This window comes from Cnephaeus nilssonii (assembly GCF_951640355.1).
Source record: "Cnephaeus nilssonii genome assembly, chromosome: 17".
Lineage (NCBI taxonomy): Eukaryota > Metazoa > Chordata > Mammalia > Chiroptera > Vespertilionidae > Cnephaeus > Cnephaeus nilssonii.
This window is the reverse complement of record NC_137088.1, coordinates 17,401,416-17,429,083: the sequence shown is the minus strand read 5'-3', so window position 1 is coordinate 17,429,083 and position 27,668 is coordinate 17,401,416. Positions and strand designations below refer to the sequence as shown.

Below are 27,668 nucleotides of genomic sequence, written 5' to 3'. Positions count from 1 at the left end.
CACCAGGCCTCTAGAATGCATATAAGATCTTGAATTAGTTTCTTCTCACCCTCCTCCCTCCCCTCTGAGATTCATCAGTTTGTTCCATGTTTCCATGCCTGTGGTTTCCGCTCCTGTGTTGAGCGTCTTCCCCCTGGTGGTCAGTGCGTCATAGCTACCAGTCGGCCAGTTGGCCAGTCGCTTAGGCTTTTATATGTATAGATTTATAAAACTGCTTGTTGATCTTCCCGTTTCTCTGAAGGGGTTAAGAGGGTTTATTCACCTGATCATCAACATACTCATGTGCCAATACCAGACACCTTAAGACAGATAAGAATCAAATCTCCAATTCCATGTATTTGGCCACCATACAATGCTATAATTAACTCAGGAGTCCAAGAATTCCTGAAAACTTTCTAATATTAAACCACATTAATAACTCTAGATGCACAAACTACTTTTCTTGAAATGAAACTTTTTATCAAGAAAGTGATCTTCAACTGAGTTTGACTACAATTAAAGAGGAAATAGAAAACCTCTGTTCCAGAATGATAGTATGTATTTTATAATGCATACACAAGCTTACTGAATTGCACGGGATGAGAATCTCCGAGAAGGTACTTTTCTGGTATGAAAAGTTGAGAACTTTGCCGAACATCACAAAGGCATTTAGAGGACGGGGGCTTTTTTACACTGTCTCCTTCACAGTGCAATCACAATGCTTTTGCACACACACGCTAATAAATGTTCACTAAATTTAATTGGAGAGGTTATATGGAACACTTACAAACAACTCTTGATATAGCATATAAATACTGTATAATACAGTTACATAGTTTCAAAGTCAAGATAGTTTATTCAATGAGGTAGATAAAAATAGTCAAAAGAAAAATCAAAAGTAAAACATTTTCTGATGAGTCTACATATTATGGATTTATAATGTATATACATTTATGCAGTCAATGTTCTCATAACTCTTGTCTATTCAAGCAGTTTTCAATGGTTCGCATACTTATTAAAGATTTTATTTAGGCAAAGTAACCACTAAAAAGATATAAAGCAAAATAATTCAATTTATTTCTTAAATGCCTACGTATTTACAATCATAAAAATTTGCATGCATTATAACTTACGAGATACTACACTTTCACTGTTATTAAAAATTAAAAATCTTAGGAAACCTGATTCAATTAACTTATGAAGAAATTAATAGCTGGTCATAAAATATCAAGTTACTATTACTAGCTTAAACTTTTATCATAATCATGAACAGCATTTAATCATGAATACCTTCATTTTACTTTTAAACTATGCTTATACTTTTTAGATTAAAATCTCACATTGGGGCAATGAGACTTTACTCCAAATTACAGTCACATATGGAAGGGAGCTTTTAATTCAAGGTTTAATTATGATCCATAGTACAAAGATATATTTCCATGAGGGTTACATGATGGATAACCAGCAAAGAAATATGCTAGCAGAGTAAATTGCCCACTAAGCATGCACTGAACCAGCAGACTAATCTAAAACATGGTAAGTCCTTGATTATTGCCAGCTTTTCTATAATATTCAGGTTCTCAAAGGTCACTGAATTTTATAATTATCTCCAAACAATTTTCTTCTTGGTCCTTTAAGCTTTGTCTAAATAGTTGAGTATGTTGCCAAGCAACAACACCATCTCCTCTGCTTAATTCTGCTTCCAAAATAACTTCTGTGGCACCAGAAAAATCATGATAGGAGCGAGGAATTTTATCTGTTGGAAGAAAAAAAAATAACACTTTGCTTTGGAAACTTAAATAACATAACTAAGAGTTTTGGGATGCATTTTATACACTTGTAGGTAAAAATCAACCCTTAAAAAATAAATATAAAAACAAATTATTCTTTATGGAGGAAATGTGTCCTTTGAAACAAAGAAATGATAATTATTCTTCCATCTGTTTCAAAATAAAAAACATAAGCCCTTCTATTAGAATGAGGTTATACAGTTTTAATTAATTTTTTTCTGCAATAGTATGAATAACTCTTGGGTATAAAAAACTCAAAACTACATCTCAAGTAAGTACAATTACTCTTTAGAGTGTTAAATACACACTTCATGATTAATTCTCTGGTCAAATGCTTACCGCCGGACAGTTCTACTTGTGCTGTATCAGATCGCAGTTTCCACTGAATTGTTCCAGTCTGAAAGGTTTGACTACTTGTTCTAATGGTAATGCTATCTAGTTTTAGGCCAACTGACCCACACTCAAACTTCCAGGAAATATGAGCATGAGATGATCCTTCCTTTCGAGCTAAATACACCTACAAAGTAGGAGGGGAAAAAAGGAATTGTCAGAAAAAATTAAATAGTGTAGAAAACACATATAGTCAAAGTCTTATTTTCACAGGGTACTATGTACAAATGGTTATTAAAAAACCTAATTTTTCCCACTGAAAACATTTTTACTACTAACATTTAAAATTTTTTATTAGCAGTTTTTCCTATAGTATCTTTGAAAGATATTTGAATACAGGTAGCCCAACAAGTATAGCCCTAAAGGGCTGCATGCTAACCAAATTTTGTAAGTCATTTTTTTTTAAATTAATAAGTTCAGCTATTTAAAATAAATTTTATGATGAAACCTGCTGAAATGAAGAATCATTTTAAATGCAATTATTTCTTAAATTGTCTTCTTTTCAAAGCCTGGATTTTCAGATAAGCTTTCCTAGAGTGAGATGGGCCATATCCTATAAATAAGTAAAAATACCTCAGCCACTGCTATGTTTTTTTGTGTTTTTTTTGTTTTGTTTTGTTTTAATCACCTTTATTTATTTTTGTTTGTTTGTTTTTGTTAATCCCCACCCGAGGATATTTTTCCATTGATTTTTAGAGAGAATGGAAGAGCTAAGTAATGTTTTAACAAAAGGTAATATCCATGCTTGCCTCCTAAATAGTACGCTCCCCATTCCTTCACCATCAATGCCCCTTACCACTTTAAATCTATACTAGTTAAGGCATCCAAGATTATTGGCTGCTTCCAGCTTATCTCCTGCTATAGTTTCTAGTTTCATCCAACTCTTCAAAATGATGACATCAAAACTGACTTCCACAGCCATGGTCTTTAACAGGTAACTGCATTCACCCAGGCTCAAACCCCTAAGGATCTAACTCTTTAATCATTATGACTAAAGAGCCCCCAAAAGGATCTATGCATTTTTTTAAATGAATATTGGGGGGGGGGGGCTTCTCCATTTATACTGCATTTACCACTAGTCATGACTTTACACTCATCTTCGTGCCAGCACCCAGCTCTTGCATTATATCCAAACTCTTAGCTTTCATAGTCCTCCCAAATTTTATCTCACCTTGAGCTACCAATATTCCCTTACTCAAATGTAACTATTTTATTTTTGGTATACTTGTATGACCTAACTTAACCACATCATAGCTCTCTGGGGGCACAGGTTCTGAATTAAAAGGATTTCGTAAATAGTATTAAGTAATAAAAAAATTGTATACACAAACATATTCTTTTAGAAATGTCAAATCTACTTCTCAGGGGCCAATAGTTGAAAGTACCTTATAACACACATCTGCATGAAAATCCTACTCCATGTCTTAAGTCATCAAGTGAAAAATCACTGCTAGCATTCTATTGATATTCTATTCAATTTGGCATCTTATGGATATTTTTCTTCCAGACTAAATATGTCAGTTAATTTAATTTGAAAGTTTTTAAAATCAGTGAGCTGGAGATTATAAAACAACTAAATAATCACCCCCCAAGGAAAATGATTTGAACTCCTCAGACTATCCTATATAATAAAAGGGTAATATGCAAATAGACTGAATGGCAGAATGACCAGTCACTATGATGCACACTGATCACCAGGGGGCAGCTGCTCAATGCAGGAGCTGCCCCCAGCCCGCAGGCCCTGATCACCCGATGGGGGCCTGCAGGCCAACCTCTCAGTCCCTTCCCCTGGCCTGCAGGCTCTGATTGCCCGATGGTGAACAGGGAACCGGGGGTGGGTAGCGGCGGGGGCGGGGCCGGCTGCTGGCAGCCAGGGAAGATGGCCCTGATCGCAGGCCAGGCCTAGGGACCATACCCATGCACGAATTTGGTGCACCAGGCCTATCATATGTGTATAATCAACAATTGTTCTGGATGGCAAACCTAGATGTATATAATTGTCAACTGCTTCACTGAGGTTCAGGGCAGCCTCACTATAGCATCCTCTAATGCTCACGCGTTCCTACAGCATGCTCCTCTCATTTGTAAGGAGAACCTGGGGCTCAGGATTGCACCCATTCTTCCTGGGGGTCATTAATTTCACCTGTTGGAAACTACTGGCTATCCATAGCCTAATTACTCCTTCAAAGAAGTGGCTAGTAATGACATTATCTGGAAAAGATGAGCCAAACAACAGGGTTACAGAAAGAAAGAGGGTTCTAAAGAACTAAAAAACTGGGGGAAAGTAATATTAATATAGAAATACATTCAAATTCATTTATTGGTAAATACTTCCATGTAATAGATTTTCAGGGCTCAGTAGTTTTAAATGTTCCCTCAAAAGTGTGGCTATAAAATATGATAGGCTGAAGTCAGCTTAATTTCAAATTTCTAGCTTACCCCAACAACTGTCTTCATTATACCATGTGGCTCTGGGCCAGAATTGTGGTTTTAACTGTCACAGGAGGTTTACAATAGTTGTTGAACATATGTGAGAGGACTGCCTGTTCTAAGACTTACATTTTTTAACCCTGAGGGCATCAGCTTTTAAGAGTCTCAATAGTTAAAGGATAAAATGGATCATCATTGAATTCTTAAATGCTTAAACTGTCAAACACATTGTGAGCAAATAAAAGTCTCAGGCTAAAGAAACAGTATATGCAGATAAAACACACTATTTATACTGAAAATTCACATTATCTTTTTCACATAATGCAGTCTGTCTGGAGCATTTTAACCAATTTATTTTAACTTAGCATTTTTAGAGGTGCCAGGAAGTTATCGAGAATATGCATACTTAGTTTGGTAATTTGAAATGCACCAAAACAATAGGATTTACATAAACCTCCAAAATGGTCCTATATGTTAATACCAACAGAATGAATAATTTTAATTTATTTAGAACAATATATTATACTTTCAAATATTCTTTTTTTTTTTGGTTGAGACCCCCCAACCCCGCAAAAAAGCTTATTTTTTTTGTAACTGTTGGGTGTTCCTAACTCCTTTCAGTTATTTTAGACAACTTTTGCCTGTTGTCTTTTTAAATTCATAGGCTGTCTTTATTATGTATAGTTCTATATACTTGTTTGTGCAACTTATGGGACTACTAAGAGGTGAGTGCTGCTACCCCTATTTTAGCAGCAGTGGTATTACTGATGTCATGGAGTTTCCCCCTGCAGACTGAAATCTATCTAGCACCCCAAAGTGACCCACCCTTGCCCCTCTTTGGCATCTGTAAGGATATGCAGGCACATCACAACCTGTGGGCAGGAACAAGACTAAGTGTCTGTGACTTAAGGTCTAAGTTATACAATATACACAAATGAAACTTTGCTCTTTGGGCTGTGTCTGTAACCACTAGTTTCAAGACTGAGAGCAATTTGCATGTCAGCTTTTTTAGGTAGTTCACATTCTACAGAAGATCTCCACTTAGAGATTTTCGGATTACTACATGCCAGGCTGGTCTACCGGTTACTATGGATTCCTGGAGGCTCAGTTTGTACTACACTATTTGAAGTTGTTCTCTAGTGTGCTCTTAAAGTCATTCTTCTGCTTAGGCTGCTAGGATTAACTCTAATTAAGTTCACTGTACAGCAGACATTGCTACAGATATCCTGCAGAGCAGTTGTATTTCAAGAGATTTTAATTTAATGCTGGTAAACCTTATTTTGGGTTATTCCATTTCATCACAGAAATCAAACATGAGTCACTGCCAGTCTCCACTGTCATCTCTCTATACTACGCTTCTGATTTTTTTCCATTTGGAGCCTCTGGAATTTCCTCTGGATCACTAGTGTGATCACATCCTTTCCTTGCCTGAACTTCCATGGATTCTTATTACATCATCGCAAGGTAATCAAAGTCCCTGGGACCTGACAACTGTTTACCTCTCTCTTCTCATTTCTCACTGTTCTGCTCCATATTCCCTACTACTTATTCTTCCCTAGATATCAGGTGTTTCTCTCCTCAGCGTTTGTTTTTTAAAAAAATATATTTCTTTATTGATTTCAGAGAGGAAGGGAGGAGAGATAGATAGAAACATCAATGATGAGAGAGAATCATTGATAGGCTGCCTTCTGCACACACCCCCAGGGGGATCGAGCCCACAACCCAGGCATGTGCCCCTGGCCGGAATCGAACCTGGGACCCTTCAGTCCGCAGGCTGACGCTCTATCCACTGAGCCAACCCGACTAGGGCGACTCTCCTCAGTGCTTTTGCACATGCTCTTTCTTGTGTCCCCAACACCCTCCCCTTCCACATCCTGTCCTTACACCGAGAAACTCTCTTTCTGCCCCGGAGCCAGTTAGCGGGGGGAGAGACCACGGGAGGTTGGCTGCAGGAGGTTGGCTGTGGGAGCGCACTGACCACCAGGGGGCAGCTCCTGCGTTGAGTGTCTGCCCCCTGGTGGTCAGTGAGCATCATAGCGACCAGTCGAGTGGTCATTCAGTCGACTGGTTGTAATGGTCACTTAGGCTTTTATATATATATATAGACTGGTTTCAGGTGTACAGCACAGTGATCAGATATTTGTATCACTTACAAAAGTGACCCTCCCAATATATCTATTACCCACCTGGAACCATACTTAGTTAATACAATGTTATTGACTATATTTCCTAGGCTGTACTTTGCATCCCTGTGACTATTTTGTAACTATCAATTTGTATTTAGTACCTTCCCCTTGACTATTTCTCATGCCTATTCCTCACCACACCTTTCCTCCGTAATCTCCATCCTGGAATCTAGACAGATCACATGCAGCCTGCTCTTGTGTATTTAGAACAGATTTTTATTCTCTGAAAGAGGTAGCCTCCCAGGAGCACAGGGACTTACTGCATTGTACTACTTAGCAAGTACGTTTTTCAGTGATGTGTGAATTTGAAAGGAATATAAAAAGCTAAGTCAGGGACACTTTTTAGGATGCAAGTGATAACAAGTGTTATTAAAAGATTCCCAATCTAGTCTCCCTGCATCTGCCCTGGTCCCTTCAAAAATGTTCTCGCCCTAACCTGTTTGGCTCAGTGGATAGAGCATAGGCCTGAGGACTGAAGGGTCCCAGGTTCGATTCCGGTCAAGGGCATGTACCTTGGTTGCGGGCACATCCCCAGTAGGGAGTGTGCAGGAGGCAGCTGAATCAATGTTTTTCTCTCATCGATGTTTCTAACTCTCTATCCCTCTCCCTTCCTCTCTGTAAAAAATCAATAAAATATATTTCTTAAAAATGTTCTTTGTGTGGTTGCCATAAATACTTTTTAAAAACCCTGATCATTACTAAATGCTCTCAGGGCAAGAAACAGCTCAAGTGTCTTTCTCTCTGGCCTCGCCTTGTACTGTGCTGCACCCCTGCTTCTCTGCTTGTAGTTGCCCCGCCCTCTGCCCTCTCCACAGAACTTTCTTTACTATCCTTTCTGTTAGATTAACTTATTCTTGTCCTTAGAACTTGGCTTAAGCCTTACTCCCTCCAGTCCTAGCTAAGTGGACTCATTTCTCCCTTTATTGACTTACTGAACTGTGTACCTCTTCATGAATCTTTTCAACAAATATGTGTGAGAAGAGATTATTTGTCCTCGCCTACTGGATTATAAATTTATTACCTGGGCAGAGACCTTGTCTTTTTCTACTCACTTTTGTACTACTCTTAGTATTCATATATTTATCATAGTATCTTATATATATAAAAAAAATGTTTATAGTAAAGTTTGGTGAATGTAAGAAAGAATGATTGAGTGTATATGGCATACATTTTATATCACCTTAGGGCTGTGCAGACCACCACAATAAACCCTGTCTTCATTCAGACTTAGCTATTTTTAGATACTTTGCATTTTTGAGCAATTTTTCACTCTCTTTGTTGCTAGAGCACTTTTTGATGTACGGCATTATGTCAAGAATTAATTCATTTCATCATTTAGTAAACATGCACATTGTAAGACATTGCACTTGGCACTTGGGATATAATGTTAAGAGGCAAGTGTCAAGGAGAGCATAGACTAGTGTAGGAGAAAGACACATGGGCCGACTGTTTAGATTAGTAAGATTAGTGATACTGGTGGTCAGTGCGCTCCCACAGCCAACCTTCTGCAGCTGGCCCCGATGGGCCCTGATTGCCTACCAGGCCAAGGGACCCCACCCGTGCACGAATTTGTGCACTGGGCCTCTAGTATAAAATAATATTGAATGTCAACTATAATTGGCACATAAAATTAAAAAAAAGAAAAGAAATAGGCTTTTTCCATTTAGTGGAGCTAGAGAATTTCTAACTGGGGACATGCTAGTACAGAACTAAAAATGCTAATTTAGGGGGGAAATTCAAGTTTTAGTGGAAATATATTACTTCTGAGTTATTAGTCTCTACAATATAGTTAAGATTCTAATATTTTTCTTCATTGGGCACTAAATACTGTAACTGAGAACTGACTCATTCAACTTCTAAAAAGATGCCCTTCATAAAAGCATATCAAGGCATAAACTTTACTTGAGTAGGAGCCTGTTTTTCATGTAATGGCCTTTGCATCTCATTTACATTACTTAAATCTTTTTATACAATACAGCCTCTCTAGCCATACGCTCTTCCCTTGCCTTATGAACACCTACTCATCCTTCAGCGTCCAGCTCAAATGCTGCCTGCTCTGTGGAGCTTTGCCCAATTCCCACAGCCAGAGCTAATTACTCCCTCCTCGGTGTCTCCATGGCAATGTGTTGATATCCTTATTATAGTACTCTTCATCATGGTTAAGATGGCAATTTATGCTTCAGTTTCCCGTTAGACTGTGAAAGAAGACATTGTACCTCCCATCTTTTTTTCCCGTGTAGCTAACAATGCCTACCACAACAGGCACTCAGTAAATGTTTGCTGATGAACCAATGAGTAACTAAAGAAGAAATATGCCATACAACAGACCTGTTTCTCAGCATGTCACATCTTCTGCAACACAGCATTGTTTCCTCTACCATTACTTTCTCCATTCACACTACTGGTGAGGAAGAATGGCATGCTAGACTAGTTTAGTCCTTGAATAAAAACATATCTATTCTATCCTGCTTTCTGTTCAGAAAATATTTTTGGCTAAGGATAGTCTCCAAGAAGTTGTTCAGTGCCCTCATCAACTATATAATTGATTACAGATTCATATTCAAATACAGATTCATATCTTGAAATTTAAAATTTTATATTTCATTTTATATGCCCTTCTTTGACTAAAAAGGAAGATCCTAAATCTACAATTTTAATAATGCTACAAGCTATTCTTGGTTTAATACAAAAAGATCACCAAGGTAAGTTTTAAAATATAAACTTATGATTAGAAAAAAAGCAGGGACCTCATTTCTGCATGCCTTTTGTACTCTGATTACTGCCTAGAACAATGATAAACATATAGTAGATGCTGTTAATCTTTAATCTATCCAAGGTCTTACAAGTGAACAATTCCCTTCCCATTCAAACATTTGTCAAGTTAACTTTAAAAACTCCCTATTAAGTTCATTAACTCCTATGAAAATATATCAGCAACATGGTTAGATCTAGTGAGGTCATTTGAATAACTTTAAGTTTATTTTTGGTGCTTGTCTAAGGGGTAGGGCAGACTAAAAGCAAAGCCTCTTACTTGTTACAGATAATGGGACAACAATATACAAGTTAGCATATGGGAACTGCTATAGTCCTAGCAATCCATTTCTTTATTCTTTAAGACAGAGTAGAAATAACTAATATTACTTCTCAACCATTCATATTGTTATGCAATGAAGGTGTATTAAATGGTTAGCTCTTGGGACTTTGAACTACATGCTATATTCCATTATAGTCCACCTTAGTAGGCTATCAATACATACTTGTGAAGAAGTTAAATAACAATATACCTTGTATATTTATGCAAAAATTAGTCACATGGATTGGTCATATACTTGATTACTTTTCCCAATGAAAGCATTAAATTCAACCTCTAATGAAATCACTTCCTTGTTATAAATCCACAAATTTCTTATGATCTCTTGATTAAATGTTGGGAACACAATTTTCTTTTTCAGGTTTAAGGAATACTAAAAGTAATTTTGACATATCAGTTTTCACATCATGCACAACTGAAAAATGAAACCAATCATATGCTTAAACAACGACAAAGGTTTTAAACAGTTTCCTGCATTAAGTTACCATGTTCCAGTCTGTTTCAACTTTTCTGAATATGGATTCCATTTTCCATACACCATTTTCCCATCCAGAAGTGGTTTGATTATTATTTGAAACTCGAACATAATGATCTTTCACAATATTATAACAAAGGTGAAGCTGTTTAGAAATCTTCTCATTTTCAGAGGGGATGAACATGGCTTCCTTTTTCTTAAAAAGGAAAACGGAATTAGTTTTTCAAGGTAAAGAAAGATTATAGATTGTATATGTAAATGAGGAGTGGGAGAGAGAGGAAGGGAAAAGAGGGAGAGAGATTGCTATGTATAGTGGTAAGAGATTCCTTCAACATGAAAATGAAAAATTGGTGCCATTAGAAATTCAGAAAATATCTTATAGGTTAAACATGATCAGTATAATGTTGATATAGCACAACTGCTACAGGACAGAAAACGAGAAGTATAAATAATAGCTCTGACTTATATTTTTGTGATTTTGTAAGTTTACCTAAATTCATTTATTTTTCTTCATTTCCACCATAATCGTTTTCTAACTGGACTAGTATAACTGTCTCTTGAAATTAATTCCCAGCTTTCAAGTTTTATTTCTCCTGTTCAAGCTTCACATAGTAATGAAAGTGGTTTTTGAAAGATGTCAATTGTGATGTTATTTCCTTGCTTAACTCACTCCACTGACTTCCACTGTACTAAAACTCTTAACCTTTACCAAGGGTTACAGGACCTTGCATGATCTGTCCCCTGCCTACTTTTCCAACCAGATCTCATGTCACTCTGCCCTTTGTCTCTATGCTCTCACCATATTACTTTTCCTTTAGTTCCTCAAAAAGATCCAATTCGTTTCTGCCCCAGTGCCTTGACACATGCTGTTTCCACTGTCTGGAAAGCTGTTCTTTCTACTTCCCGTATCTTTGATTCTCTCTCATCCTTCAAGCCTAAACCTAAAGCCATTTCATCAGAGTGTCCTTTCCTGGTAACCCTAAGGTAGGAGAGGGTCTGGGGATTCTGAAACAATTAATGCAGACCACTGCTCTAGTCTGTGTTAATGTCTTGATACAATATTTACTAATCATTCAGGAGAGTAGGGAATGCTTTTTTTGTTCAGCATTGGGTATTAGGTATTAAACAATATAAAAACTTTGAATGTACAAAAATCACTAAAAATATATATCTTAGAGAAGGAAAGAAAAAGTAATTACATATGTGTATTTGTAATCACTGTCAGAATTACAAAACAGTAACATTGGATGTATAAATAAGATAATTCCATAGTAGAACCTATGACTTATTACTGTCAAAAAAGTAAAATAAAAGCAGTTTATTCTTTTTAGATATTGGTATTATAAGTTAGTGTATTTGCTTCAAAACAAGCATGTAACAACAAAGATATTTCAGAATCGACACAGCCAAATGGAAATAAAATTTAAAGTAGCAGTATCTATATTTTACAAGGATAACTAACTGCAAAAGGGAAAAGAAATATGTATGTTACTGAACATACCATGTATGCAACTGAACAATCTGGAGTAAGAATGACATTAATATTTCACGAAATCTTTTAAGTCTAAGATTAAGATGAAACTATTCTTTCCAGAAATCACAGGATATCACCAACTCATTTCGAGGTATAGTTCCATAAATTTTTAGGACTGACATTTTTCAATTTACTTTTAAAATAAACATCTATTTCTAAAGAGGAAAATGACATTTTAAATCCATGGCTCTAATATGGTCTTCAGTAATAAGAGACATTTTTTAAAAATTTCAAAAGGGGAAACAATCTGAGCATATGACCCAATTCATATTTTTAAAGTTTAATCAACTTATATGCCATACAAGAGGAAGCACACCCATCCATAAAAAGAAAAAGAAATGAAGACCTAAATAATATCAATGTTTTAAATTGAGAACAGCTGTGAATTAAATTAGCTTTTTTAAACTGGCTTCATTTACATTTATACTTATAACTTGCACTGCATCAGCAGTGATTTGAATGATTTGTTGAATTTAGATCTTGTAATTTTATGGCTGAACCAACACTTCCAACTGCCTGCTAAAGATTCTGGATAAATTAACAAGCAAACAAAGTTACTGAGGATAATTCACTCCTTTTAGACATATTTCTTTATTGGAGAAATGAGTTGCAAATTTAGAAAAAGTAGATATAAAACTTTAATTAGTTTAGAACTATCGATATTGATATCGTGATGGGTTATTTTCCTTTCAAGCACTTTTCATTACATTATCACCTTAGACCAGTGGTCGGCAAACTCATTAGTCAACAGAGCCAAATATCAACAGTACAACGATTGAAATTTCTTTTGAGAGCCAAATTTTTTTAACTTAAACTTCTTCTAACGCTACTTCTTCAAAATAGACTCACCCAGGCCGTGGTATTTTGTGGAAGAGCCACACTCAAGGGGCTAAAGAGCTGCATGTGGCTCGCGAGCCGCAGTTTGCTGACCACGGCCTTAGACCTTCATTTTAAATACTTTATAAGAATATATTTATTAAAAAGTAAATAAAATACTTTATAGTGAGTCAACTTTAAACTCCCTAAGGGAAAGGGACAGTCTATTGTACTTTATGTTTATTACAGAGCTTTTCACCTGGCCTCTAATTATAGACATTATATTTCCATTGTTCATTATTTAATTTTGGGAGATTAATCAAGAGATACCTTAAAATAAGTCTGACAATATAATAGTAAATAGTAAGCAGCAATAATTTCTAGCCAATACCAGATGTATGCAAGTCTATTTCTTATCTGGTTGATGATTACATGGGTGCTCAATTTGTAAAAATCTGTTCAGCTGTACACTTATAATTTGTGCATTTTTCTGTATATACTTCAGTAAAAGTTATACTATACTCAAAATTTATAAAAAATCCTGTTTTAAAATGTTTTGCTAACTCTCTTGTATGTGACTAGACTCTGACAATCAATCATTGGTTTTACAGTTTTTAATTATTAAGCTGTAAAGTTAATTGAAAGGTCATGGCCAATGCATTTTTTCAGTAAGTAAAGAGCACAGTATAAGAAGCAGGAAAGTAAGATTATTATGCTACAATGAATTAAATACCTCTAGACCCATTTCACCTCGGGCTACTCTCCAAGCCACTGACCCAGATATTCTTCCACCAAGTTCTCCAGGTTTAGGGGTCTTGGGAGAAATAAATTCAACAAGCTCCACAATTATCCTCTGGAGAAGTTCTTTTCTTCTGTTTTCTGACAAAGACATTTGCCTCTGCAATACATGTTTTAAAAAAGTCATTAAGATTAGGAAAATGTGCAAGTCCAACTCTAAGCAAGAATATACTTAAGACATGTATTTTAAGGGAATCTTAAAGGAAGTAACAAACTTTATTTTCATATGTATAATTATTTGGAAAATAAAATGGACACTAGAATATTCAAAGTAATTTTTAAAAACTTAGGCAAAAAGATCATTTTATACCCACATCCAACGCTGCATGACCTTTAATATCCTAGATTTAAAATAAAGATAGCAACCTCTGCTTTTGGCCACAGTAAATTACTTGAATCAGATCAACTGTCCCACTGAGAAAAGCTAGAAAAGGGTGAACACATACACACAGACATATACAAAAATCTGTTTGAATGCAATAGAAAACTACCAACGTAGCCAGACTGAAAAAGTTAAGATCCTAAGAGAAATTGAGGTGAACCAATACTGTGCCACTTGCCCAGCCAGCGTGACTCAGTGGTTGAGCATCGACCTATGAACCAGGAGGTCATGGTTTGATTCCCGGTCAGGGCACATGCCTGGGTTTCGGGCTCAATCCCCAGTGTGGGGTGTGCCAGAGGAAGCCAATCAATTATTCTCTCTCATCATTGATATTTCTATCTCTCTCTCCCTCTCCTTTCCTTTGAAATCAATAAAAAAAAAAATTTAAAAAGACTGTGTTACTTTTCCCTTCCAGGAATTTGCTAATTACTAACTGAAACGAGGAGGAGGGGCCAAGAAACCAAGCATAAAATGAAGGCTAAAGCGCTGAAAAACAAAGAATTTTTAGCAGAAACAAAGTGCTGACGAGTAAATAATTGGAGTTCAGAGCCTTCCAAGGTGAAGGGATCTAGTAAATACTCCAGTTTTTCAGTTTGGCATCTCTGAAGGACTACACATTAAAGGTGAAATTCCACAGAGATTGAAAAGCTCACTTACAACGTCAATCATGACTGCATTAAGATGATCCACTCCTATTTTAATTGCCTTCCAACAGCGCAAAAAAAAAAAAAAATCATACAAATATATGTTAAAAACATTTCAATACTACCAAAAGGGTATAAAGTAAAAACTTAATCTCCCCTCTTGAACCACCAGGTCTTCTCGGAAGTAGTCATTGTTAACAATTTCCTGTGACTTGTTTTAGAAATTTCCATACATGAACAAGTGTGTGTGTATGTAATTATATTCAAGACACAATTACTTAGATAAATAAAACAACATACTTTTGCCAAGTATGATATATACTGAAATTTTGTTTCACTGAACTTTAAGAGACATAACAATTTAATGTAAAAAAGTACAATATTTAAAATAAGTCATCAGAAATTTGAATTAACAAAGACATTTAACATATTAAAATATTGTTGCTTACAAAATAATACTACAACTTTAAAAACCAGCTCTTGATTATATAAAAATTTTCAAATATTCTCTCAAAAATGACAAATGCCCATCACCTACCTGCTTATTAAGTCCATTAATAGTTTCTCGAAGTAATTCTTCTTTAATCTGAGTTCTTCTGGAGATTACCTCTTCATGTTTACAAGAATATCGCCAAGTGACATCAACCACCTCAAATTACAGAATACAAATATATAACAAGATTACAACCATCAACCTTAAATACCTAGAATGTAATTCTTAAACGTAAAATTTTAAATGCTATTCTTTCAAGTTCAAAAACCTGTGGAACAAAATCAGAGAATGTGCTTTTTATTCATTTTGTTCAGGCACACTTCCAAGAAAGATTGTGACAAGAAGAAGTTTTCAGAACATTTAGGTTTTTTAAAACTTATTTCCCAAAATACAACAAATAAAAAACCTTTTCCATTTTTACTGTATGAAATGTATATTATAGAACTGATTTTTGCAAAAACAATTCAATGGAGAAAAGATAACCTTTTCAACAAAAGGTGCTAGAAAGTTCCTTATCCATATGCAAAATAATGAATTTCAATCCACACCCCAGAGTATATACACAATTAACTCAAAATGGATCACACAACCCAAGTGTAAAATTTGAAGTATCCTCTCTAATAAAATGGTAATATGCAAATTAACCATCACTCCGCTACATAAGCCACACCCACCAGCCAAGCCACGCCCACCAGCCAATCAGGGCGAGTATGCAAATAACCCCAATCCAAGATGGCTACAGCCATAGAGAGCAAGGTTTCCCAGGTAACAGAGCAAGCCAAGCTTTCCATAGCCGTTGCAGGCCTAAGCCTCCACTCAAGCTACAAAGTTTCAGTTATAGAAGGTAAACAAATTGAAACAAGTGGCGGCAGAATGGAGCTTGAGAGAGCAGGCCAGGGTTGCCGGCGGCAACAGGGGAAGCAAAGCTTTCCGCACACCCTGGCCGGGCCCACCCGCTTAAGGCTACAAAGTTTCAATTGTAGAAGGTGAATTAACTGCCACAGAAAATGGCTGCCGCCCCGGAGGGAGCAGCAGGCTTGGCTCCGCTCCAGGCTACAAAGTTTCAATTGTAGAAGGAAAATAAATTCCAGATACCAGGGCCTCCGCTTGGGTCGCCAGGGGGCATGGCCGGCCTGCAAAACACCACAGGCCCCTCGCTCAGGCCGCCCCACGCCCCAAGGGAACCCCACCCTGATCCGGGACACCCTTCAGGGCAAACCAGCTGGCCCCCACCTGTGCACCAGGCCTCTATCCTATCTAATAAAAGAGTACTATGCAGATTGATCATCACTGCAACACACAATATAGCTGCCTCCATGTGGTCAAAGATCCTGCCCCCATGTGGACACAAGATGGCCACCACAAGATGGCCAGCAGGAGAGGGCAGTTGGGAGGCACCCGGCCTGCAAGGGAGGGCAGTTGGAGGTGATCAACCCTGCAGGAGAGGGCAGTTAGGGGTGACCAGGCCAGCAGAGGAGAGAAACTGGGGGCAAACAGGCTGGCAGGGGAGCAGTTAAGCATCAACCAGGCTGGCAGCGGAGTGGTTAGGGGGTGATCAGGCTGGCAGGCAGAAGCGGTTAGGCGCAATCAGGAAGGCAGGCAGGCAAGCAGTTGGGAGCCAGCAGTCCTGGATTGTGAGAGGGATGTCCGACTGCCCGTTTAGGCCCGATCCTGTTGGGATCGGGCCTAAACGGGCAGTCGAACGGGATCGGGCCTAAATGGGCAGTCGGACATCCCTCCAGGAGTCCCAGATTGGAGAGGGTACAGGCTGGGCTGAGGGACAACCCCCCGCCGTGCACGAATTTTGTGCACCGGGCTTCTAGTAAAACTTCTAAAAGAAAACAAAGGAGAAAATCATTGTGTCTTGCGTTAGGTAAAATTTTCTTAGATACACTATCGAAGGGCATAATCCATGAAAGAACAAATTGATAAAATGGACTTCATCAATTTATTCTCTTCAAAAAATGAAAAGATAAGCTTCAGATAAGGAGAAATTTTTTTGCAAAGCATATATCTAATAAAGGACTTGCATTCAGAACGTATAAGGAACTCTCAAACTCAATGATAAAAAAAACAATTAAAAAAGTGGGCAAAGTGGACATGTGGATGGCAAATCCTATATAATAAAAGCCTAATATGCTAAGTGTCCGGCCTTCCAGTCGTCCGTTCAACCAATCAAAGCGGAATATGCTAATGATATGCTAAGGCTGCTCAACCGCTTGCTATGATGTGCACTGACCCCCAGGGGACACACAATTGACCTGGTCAACCAGTTCTATGACGTACACTGACCACCAGGGGGCAGACACTCTGACCAGGTTAGCTTGCTGCTGGGGTCCAGCTGATCAGGACTGAGCGAGACGGGCTGGACACCCCCTGGAGCCCTCCTGTGGTCCCTCCCCAGCTGGCTAACCTCCCGTGTCCCTCTCCGGTCCTGATCGTGCACCAGTGGGGTCCCTCAGCCTGGCCTGCACCCTCTTGCAATCTGGGACCCCTCAGGGGATGTCAGAGAGCCGATTTCGGCCCGATCCCACACAATGCAGGAACTGCCCCCTGGTGGTCAGTACGCTCCCACAGCGGGAGTGCCACTCAGCCAGAAGTCAGGCTCACGGCTGGCGAGTGCAGCGGCAGTGGCAGGAGCCTCTCCCGACTCCGTGGCAATGCAAAGGATGTCTGACTGCTAGCTTAGGGGAGCAGGCCTAAGCTGTCAGTCGGACATCCCCTGAGGGCTCCTGGACTGCGCCAAGAGGGCGCAGGTTGGGCTGAGGGACCCCCCCCCACACCCTGAGTGCATGAATTTTGTGCACCAGGCATCTAGTAAGCACATAAAAAGATGCTTAGTACTGTATGGATACATGGAATAGACAGATCTAAGAGGGGAAGCGGGGCGGGGAATTAGATAAAAGAAGGTAAAAAGCCAAAGAATATATATGCATGATCCACAAACATAGACAAGTGTGGTGATGGCCAGAGGATGGAAGCTGGGTGGAGGTACAGGGGAGAAAACAAGGGGCATCTATAATAGTATCAACAGTAAAAAAACCCCACAAATTTTGTTAAACTAAAATATAAATAATGTCCATCAACAGATGAATGAATAAACTATGTTACATCCATACAAAGGAATACTCAGCAATAAAAATAACCATTGATACACATAGATGAATCTCAAAGTAATTATACAGAGTAAAAGAAACTAGACTCTCCCATCCTCACTCCACCAAAAAGAGGATATAGATGCTCCCTGACTTATGATGGATTACATCCCAATAAATCCATCATAAGTTGAGAATACCATAAGTTGAAAATGCTCTTAATAGCAGCACACTACAGAGTATTGGTGATTTACCCTGTGATTGAATGATGTACTGGGAGTTGCAGGTCGCTGCCACTGCCCAGCATCATGAAAGTATGGTATATGAGAGCATATCACTAGCCCAGAAAAAAGATCAAAATTTAGAATTCGAAGTACAGTTTCTAGGGAATTTGAATTGCTTTTGCTTTTTGCACCATCATAAAGCTGAAAAACCATCGACAGTCGTAAGTAGGACCATCTGTACACTACATGATTCCATTTACATAAAACTGTAGATCTGTGGTTACCCTGACAGGGACAAGTAGGGATAACAAAGGGACATGTGGAAACTTCCCGGGATAGTGGATGTGTTCACTATCTTGACTTTGTAAAGGTAATTTCATAAGTGTATATAAATGACAAAATTTATTAAATTGTATACTTTTAAATATATGCCACATTTTGTATGTCAATTATACTTTCAAAATTTGTCGAAACTGTATTGTATTCTTAGGAAAAAAAATGTGTTCCCTTATGCCTACCTCATCTTTAGAAAATGCTAGGACATAAGACAGCTTCTTGCCCCACCCTACTTCATAGAGGAGCGGTTTGTCACAGGCATCTTCACAGGGATCACAGTGCAGCCACCGCTGCTGAGAGGGAGAATAGACTTCTGTCCAGACATGGTCTGCTCAGGTACACCAGAGAGCAACAGGAAGAAAAAGAGTTTACAAAACCAGAATGACTTCCAGTAACTATATACAAACTCCTAAGGTAAGAACCACATAATCAAGTTAGGTGTAACATTCTAAATCTTAGTTAAGACTAAACATTTTGTGGCACACAAGACTCTAGTACACTTGTTTTCTCTGTCCCTTTGAAATCCTTGAAAATGTTTGTGGAATATCTCCTTTAATGCAGTCAGTTTTAGGCTTAATTAAAAATAATGTGAGCTATAACTTTCAAAAGGGTGAACATATTGAACAAGAGCATCGAAAACAGGGATCAGTTTGCTAATGTGAAGAAGTTAATGTCACTTTTGAAAATGCAGTCTCTCTCGATTTTTAAGACCCAGAACCAAAAGGAAGCCTAAAGAGGATTTCTGATTATTGATGTTCTACATTGTAAGAAAATAATAACAAATAAAACACAAGTTAAACACTGAGAAAAAGGAAAACAACTTTTTGACATGTAGATGACATATGTCATTTCTAAATAAGAATAAAATAAATTTCACATAGCTTTTATTACTTTTTTGTATATTAAGATTTAAGATTACTAAATTTTTTATACTAATCCCTACAAAAGTAAAGATTTCTATAGCATATTATTACACATGTCCTTATCCATATAGAAACACCATTACTAAAAATGGCATGGTAAATTATTAATAAAAGAATGTTTATAGTGCAGAGTACTATGCAAAAAATACTAGGTGCACCACAAAAACTTTGTGATCCCCTAAAAAATCCGTGAGGTTGGTATTATTATTTTACAAAAGGCAAATGGAAGCTCAGACTCAGAAGGCCAGAAAGTACAAGACAGAACATAACAAGCCCAGACTGTAAAATTCTTAATTCTGCAAAGCCCTACTACTCTCTGCTCATACCAGTTCTGTACCTGTGTAATCCCAAACGTAGCGAGCTTCAAACCCTAAGGCTCGGCAGCACAGTGTAAAACAATTGGCCCACTCGCCACACCGTCCACATTTCGTTTCCAAAAGTTTCTCAGGGTTATTATACCTGGTTTTAAATAACAATAAAAAAGCTTTGATTCAGTATCAAAACTAAAAATTTTCAAGAATTTATATTATCTCTGTGCTAAACAGCAATATTCCTAATTTTAAATTCGTAATGATTAGAGAGCCTAGAATATATGAGGCAGTGTTAGAATCTTTGGCAAAAATGATTAAACAATGGTACAACCTTCAAGGAGTTTCCAGTCCTAAGAGGGGAGAAGGGATTAACATAACTAACTTGAATACACAGAAGAATGTGATACAGACCTTTACAATAGGTCAGGTTAGGGTTACAGGAGAGTGGTCAGGGAGGAGAGCTAGTATTTGAACTGGCCTTGAAGGACAGACAGGATTTGCATAGGCAGAGATTCTCCAGGAAATCTGCTTTGAGCATTAGCATTACCCTAACAAGTAGTCTAATTAGCTCACTGTATTTAAAAGGTAAACAACTTTAACAGACTACTCAATGAAGCTTTAAGCTTAGGTGAACTCAATTTTACTTAAAATCCGTTTCTTGTCTCTAATGATTATTTTGATTGAAATTTTGTTCTTTTCAACTACTTAATGGTGCTTGCTAATTTGGAAGTTGTTTTTTAAAAGATGTTTGCTATGTCTCCAATTATAAAATTATCACAAAACTGGAGAATAGCAAGATTTGCATTTGGGTTGAGAAGGATTTTGAGCTGATAAAGCTAAGCAGGAAAAGGCCCCAGCTGAGCAGAAATGCTGGCCTTGAATTTGGAAGAGAAAGATGCAGTTGTATGAATAAACTGGCTCTGCAATGACAAGTTTGTTTTAAGCAGATGATCTTGTGTAAGCTAAGTTAAATGAATTTATAATTCAGGTAATTAAGTCATTGAAACGTTATAAATTTACAATAAGAAGTAAAACAATAGAATCAGAGCACCTATACATCCTCCTTCTGTATACCACTGTGCCAAGTTCAACAACCAGCTCAGCCTCTAATAGTGCTCATCATCGGAACCCAATACAGAGAACAGCTAAGAGTACAATGAGCAAATGTTTAGAAAGGAAAAAAAACACTGTATATATAGTTTTGTTAGACTGGGCTCCTCCACACTATATTATTAGTTTACAACAAATCACTAAGAAAGAATTTATGGGGAGAGGGACTTAATTATATGTATCTTTTATCTTCAAATCTTTGTAAAGTGTCTGTGCAAATGTTTGCTAAATGAAGATATACATTTTTATACAAATTTTTTATAATGACTGGATATTGGATTTTGTTTATCCTATATTCTGTATATCACAGGAATGGTTCCCTTAAGAAGAGAATGGAGTCCCCAAGCCCCCAAAATTAGGTATTTCAAACATATATCTTTCTTGCCTAATGATACAACCAAACTTTACAAGTATTGCCAATTAAGAAAAACTGGTAAGAGGCTTATAAATTAATAGAAAAAATTAATTGAAAAGTTCAAATTTCCCTTGTTGAAAATTTAGAGATATGAAGGTAGGTTAGGTTGGGCAGGGGAGGCACCTAATTAAAACAAATGATGGCACTATACTTTTACCTTCCATATTACCATCTGATGATTATTTAAGTACAGTATTATATTTGCTATCACAATTATCAATATTATTAATGTTGTTAGTATTGTTTTCTATCAAGTATTAATATTGTTATCAAAAATGTAAAATTAATGTATATAGAGAACAATATGAGATTAATAGCATTAAATGTGCTAGGTCTATATTCAATTTATATTTAAGAGCAAGAGTCAAAAACCTTTCCTTTAAAAAGACAGACAGTAAATATTTTAGACTTCCCAGGCCATATGATCTTTGTTTCCAGTATTCTACTCTGCCACTAAAATATAAAAATAGTTATAGAACATATATAAATGAATCAGCATGGGTATGTTCCAAAAAAACTTTATTTACAAAAATAGGATGTGGGCTGGATTTAGCCTGCCAGTCATACCTTGTTGTTCCTTGTCCTAATAATTAAAATGAAGATTAAAAATTTCATTTAATAAAAATTCTCTTCTATCCATTCCATTAAGACTTGACCGTCCAGTTGATACCCACCTCGGGAACCGATTGCTGAACTTGCACGCATCACAATAATGATCTTCCACTCTGTTTGCACCCCACTTCAACTCGTCTTCAGTGGGAAATAATCCTTCACCTCTAGACTTCGTCTTGCCACCACATTTGCTGCACAAAATGTCATTCACCCATTGAAAAAACTCTTCCTTAAACCAGTGTAGAAGCTCCAGCAAAAGAAAATCCTCATCATTTAAATTAGTACCTGAGAAATTAAAACAGAACCAAGTAAGAGCTAAAGCTGACAAAAACTAAAAATATCCACATATTTTATTCTCAGATATGAGCTGAAATATATGAAAATATAAGATGATCTAAAAGGTATGCACAAATATTAATGCAAGAAACATCAGTAGATTGTGAATGAGGCTGAAATATGGTAACAGTACACTGCACATTTAGAACAGTAGGACGTCTACCACTTTGTACCCTCTGACAGACATTATACATTAACATGTGAGCTGTGAGCTGAACACAACAATCTCTCGGGGAACTATGGTCAGTTTGGAATTGATCCTGAAACACATGGGAAGTAAGAAAAAAGTCTGATTTGGAAAAAACACTTTAAAATTACTGTATTAAAGTTGTTATCAGGTATATATACAAGGAAACATGAAACAATCACAAAATCACAGACAGAAATCACAAAATTCCAGACACTTTAAAAATCATCCTATTAGCTTTTCTATCAGGGTTTCAACATACAACATAATCCATCCATGGATACTCTCTACAAAACATAAAAACATGAGCATGTCTACACTGTATATAACGACCCGAGCAAGTAAGCATGACACATAATAAATATATTCCCTTTATCAAATAAAAATACCTTTCTTGACCATATTTAAGGCTATGGTATCTCTGGAATGAAGGAAAGGAGAAGGGGAAAAAACCTAGGAGACCTATACAGGGAGCTCTCATCTCTGTATTTAATGTTTTATTATTTAAAAAATGATACATAAAGGAAATGTATAGCATAATGTTAAGATCTAATAAAGTTTGATGCTGGTCATAGGTGTTTGATATATTATACTCTATTCTTATATTTGATATATTTCAAAATTAAGAAACTACAGAGAATATAAAAAGGCCAGAAACATATTATTTTCCTGTGTTAGAAAACTCAATAGTTCTCAACAAATTAATCTGTAATTTAATATAATCCCAATAAAATTATAAAATCTGAAATCTGAAAAGCTAACTGCAAAGTTCATGTCAAAAGAAAAAAAATGCACAAAATAGCCAACATAACTCTGAATAAGAACCATGAGATAAACTTGCCTACTACATATTAAAACACATACAGAATTCTAATGATTAAAATATTGTGATATTGGGAAAGAATACATAACAAATCAATAAAGCAAGAGTCCTGAAAGACAGATTTTTGTTTTCATTTTTTATTTTATTGGGGTGACACTGGCTAACAAAATTTTACAGGTTTCAGGTGTACAATTCCACAACACATCATCTGTATACTTTATTGTCTTCACCACCCCAAGTCTCCTTCCAACACCATTTATTCCCTCTATCCCCTCCTCCACCTCCCTCCATGCCACCTCCGCCCCAGCAATCCCCACACTGTTGTCTGTGTCCATGAGTTTTTTATTTTTTTTCTCAATCCTTCCACTCCCAGCCCCCCGCCCCACTGATAGGTGTCAGCCCACTCTTTCTATGGGTTTGTCTATATTTTGCTTGATAACGTTTTGTTCATTAGATTCCACATATGAGTGCAGTCATGTAGTACCTGTCTCTCTCTGACTGGCTTATTTCTCTTAGCATAATGCTCTTCGGTATATCCATGCTGTCTCAAAGGGTAAGATTTCCTTCTTTTTTAAGGCTGAGTAGTATTCCATTGTGTAAGTGCACCACAGCTTGTTTATCCACTCATGCAATGATAAGCACTTGGGCTGTTTCCAAATCTTGGCTATTGTAAACAAGGCTGTAATGAACATTAGGTTGCATATATTCTTTCAAATTAGTGTTTAGGGTTTCTTTGTATATATTCCCAGAAGTGAAATCACTGAGTCAAAAGGCAGTTCCATTTTTAATTTTTTGAGGTAACTCCATACTGCTTTCCACAGTGGTTGCACTAATCTGCATTCCCACCAACAGTGCAGGACAGTTCCCTTTTCTCCACATCCTTGCCAACACTTGTTTGTTAATTTATTGATGATAGCCATCCTGACAGGTGTGCGGTAATACCTCATTGTGGTTTTAACTTGTATTTCTCCGGTGATTAGTGACGTTGAGTATCTTTCAAATGCCTATTGGTCATCTGTATGTCCTCTTTGTAGATGTGTTTATTCAGGTCCTATGCCCAATTTTTAAATTGGATTGTTTGTTTGTTTTTTATGTTGAATTTTATAAGTTCTTTATAAATTTTGGATATTAATCCATTATCATTGGCAAATATGGTCTCCCATTTAGTGGGTTGTCTTTTCATTTTGTTGATGGTTTCCTTTGCTGTGCAAAAATGTTTTACTTTGATGTAGTCCTATTTGTTCATATTTTCTTTTGTTTCCCTTGCTGAGGAAATATTCCGAAAAAAAAAAATATTGCTATGAGAAATGTCTGAGATTTTACTGCGATAAATCATATTTAATAAAGTTAGTCTTTCAAAGTAGTTCTAAGAGGAAGGACTGTTCAATAAACAATATTGGGACAGGTAGCTATCAAAATAGCAGATTCTTACTGTACTTCATTTATTCTTAAATGTATATTTATAATAATACACACACACACACACAGAAATAATGCTATAAAAGTAATAGAAGTTACAAGAGAATGCTTATGACTTTTGTTCATGAATATGTTTAGGGCCTTAACCAAGACAAAAATTGTAAAATAATGAAAAATAATTAAATTTTCTTATAGTGTACATCAAAATATATACTAAGTGAAATTAAACAAAGAACACTGGGGGAGGGGGAAGTAACATGACTAACAAAGAAAAAATAAGTACCCAAAATATATAAGAAACTTCTACAAATAAGTAATAATACTAACAAACCTATCAGAAAAATTTAAAAAGTTCATAAAAGAAGTTCAATAATTTCATTTGTTTGGCAGGATCTATGATAACAAACATATCACACATGCATGCATGTATACCAGGAGGCATGCTTTACAAGAATCTTCACTGCTGCAGCATTTAGAGATAGATGGTAAAAAATCTCAATTTCCTTGAATAGGAAATGGTACAAATAATAGTATAAGGATACTACAGAACACCATGGAAAGTTAAAAAGGTTTCTAAGACATGATAGTAAATTTAACACACTAAAGAGCTAAAGATATATGAGATAAATTTTGTGTAAACCCACACAACTTAAATATTTATTTTTACAGATAACTGTAAATGAGTGTAAATACCCAGAAAAAGATATGAAAAGGAACACATCACGAGATAACAAGTGGTACCTATAGAAGAGGAATAGGACTGATTGGCAAGGAGAATTTAGCTTTTCCTGTATAATATGAAAGTTTTCTAACCAAAAAGGTATTCATGAATGTTAGATTAAAAATAAACTTTTAGAAATACAGCACTGCCATCATCTCTCTTCTTAGAACCCCTACAACAGCCAGATAAGAAACAATTACACAGAAACTCATAGTAAAATGTTGAAGTTGGAATAGTTTTACAACTAAAACCATAAGACCATTAATGATAACAATGACATATAATTATTGGTAGATGAATGTGGCAGGAATTGTTCAGAGCCATTTACAAATAATATAATTTATTTCTGAAAATTATCATTCCTATTTCAAATAAAGAAATTGAGGCATAGAAATTAAATTACTTGCTCAGTAATGCACAGTAAGTGGCAGAGCTAAAATTATACCCAGGCAGTTGGCTTCAAAATCTACATTTTTAATTAGTAAATAATCTCCCTCTCTCAACCAAAGTGAATCAATGGTCTAATCATATGAATTAATTGTGAATACGGTTTCTGTTAGATTCACATTAAGATTCACTAATAATGCCATCAAATATTCCACGGACTCAAGTTCTACTAAACCCAAAAAAAAAATCCACATACCAATGATTATGATTAAATTGCAAATACATGTTTGGGTAAAAAAGTGGTTTTGTTTTGTTTTAAATATATTTTTATTTATTTCAGAGAGGGAGTGGGAGAGAAAGAAATAGAAACATCAATGATGAGAGAGAATCATTAATTGGCTATCTCCTGCATGCCCCCCACTGGTGATCAAGCCCACAACCTAGGCATGTGCCCTGACCGGGAATTGAACCATGACCCCCTGGTTCAAAGGTTGACACTCAACCACTGAGCCATGCCAGTAGGGGTAAAAAAGTTTGTGTTTTTTTTCCCCAAATATTAACAGATGTGTTCATTAGTTATATGCAATAAAGTTATGCTGTTATTGTATTCTTTAAAAACCCACATAGGAATAGATTAGATATTTACAACGTATACAGCAAAAGGTACCATTTAATGTTTCTATTTATTTAGCAACTAGTGGCTCTGCGCACAAATCTGTATCCGAGTAGCTCGCTGCCACTTGCCTCAGCTGGCTACCCCACTCAGTGTCGCTCGTAGCTCTAGGCCGCACTTAGCTTGCTGCCCCGCCCTCCTGTAGCTCTCCGCCCGCTGCCCCGCCCCTCTGTAGCTCTCTGCCGCAGGTAGCTTGCTGCCCTGCCCTCCTGCTGTTCAGTCGTTATGTGATGGCGTCCTGACCAATTTGCATATTACCCTATTATAAGTATAGATGATGCCTTTTTAGCAATGAATGGTGATGTAAAGCCACTACCTTTATCCAATTTTCTAGCTCTAGATAACTTTTCTTGAGATCTCTTTTTCAGTTCTTGGACGGGAATACAAGCCAATGCTTTCTGCTGGAGAGCAAGATTTTCATAGACCAGCACATGCTGCAGGTTGGCCTGAAGAACTTTCAGAATGATTGAATCAGCAGTAACCTAATAGAAAAAAACACTAAAATTAGTTTTTCTCCATATTCTATAAAAATAACATAAAAAACACTGGTTATATGATTTCATAAAGAGGAACATATTAATTTACTGAAGTAATTATACTCAAAACCTTTACAAAATTAATAGGAGATAGCCATATCTGTGTCACAGTCTAAGATATATATTTTTAACCTCTTAGTATATTATATTACTGAGGATATATTGAAACAGGGGTGCAATGAATTCTTGACCACAAGCTTGGACCATAACAATGCATGTAACAGCCCTTTCCACATCAAATTCCTGTAAGTAATATAATTTTTTAAAACTTTATTCAGCATTAGCAAAGGATAAGTACTCTTAAAGAGGAAAGGGAGATACAAATGAATTACAAGTAAAGGAAGAAACCACAGTAATATGTCCTCTAGAGAGAATGGTTACAAAAACTAAACAAAGTTCTCAAAATAATCCCAAAGGCAGAGGAGCCACAGAATCCACAGAGCAGGAAGAGGCCTTGGAGCAAGCATTAGGGAGACTGCATGGGCCCTGCAGAAGGAACACTTAGACATTTTGCACCTCTCACCCCATCACTTCTTGTCAACAAAGAATGTG

General features: G+C 36.7%; 1 protein-coding gene across 2 annotated transcripts in view; it reads right to left on the bottom strand.

The window, feature by feature from the left end:
• Nucleotides 1-661: 661 nt before the first annotated feature.
• The window catches only part of NGLY1 (N-glycanase 1), a 43,237-nt gene continuing 16,230 nt past the window's right edge, over nt 662-27,668 (bottom strand). The window contains exons 4-12 of one of the 2 annotated variants that reach the window (XM_079794445.1): nt 26,897-27,062; nt 22,097-22,319; nt 19,924-20,045; nt 18,846-18,991; nt 15,054-15,164; nt 13,425-13,589; nt 10,352-10,537; nt 2,109-2,286; nt 670-1,735 (exon numbers count right to left, since the gene is read on the bottom strand). In XM_079794445.1, the coding sequence (XP_079650571.1) occupies nt 1,560-1,735; nt 2,109-2,286; nt 10,352-10,537; nt 13,425-13,589; nt 15,054-15,164; nt 18,846-18,991; nt 19,924-20,045; nt 22,097-22,319; nt 26,897-27,062 (1,473 nt within the window). In that variant the 3' untranslated portion in view covers nt 670-1,559. Of the gene's footprint in view, nt 1,736-2,108; nt 2,287-10,351; nt 10,538-13,424; nt 13,590-15,053; nt 15,165-18,845; nt 18,992-19,923; nt 20,046-22,096; nt 22,320-26,896; nt 27,063-27,668 lie in introns of both variants that reach the window. The other variant, XM_079794446.1, reaches the window with a different exon arrangement.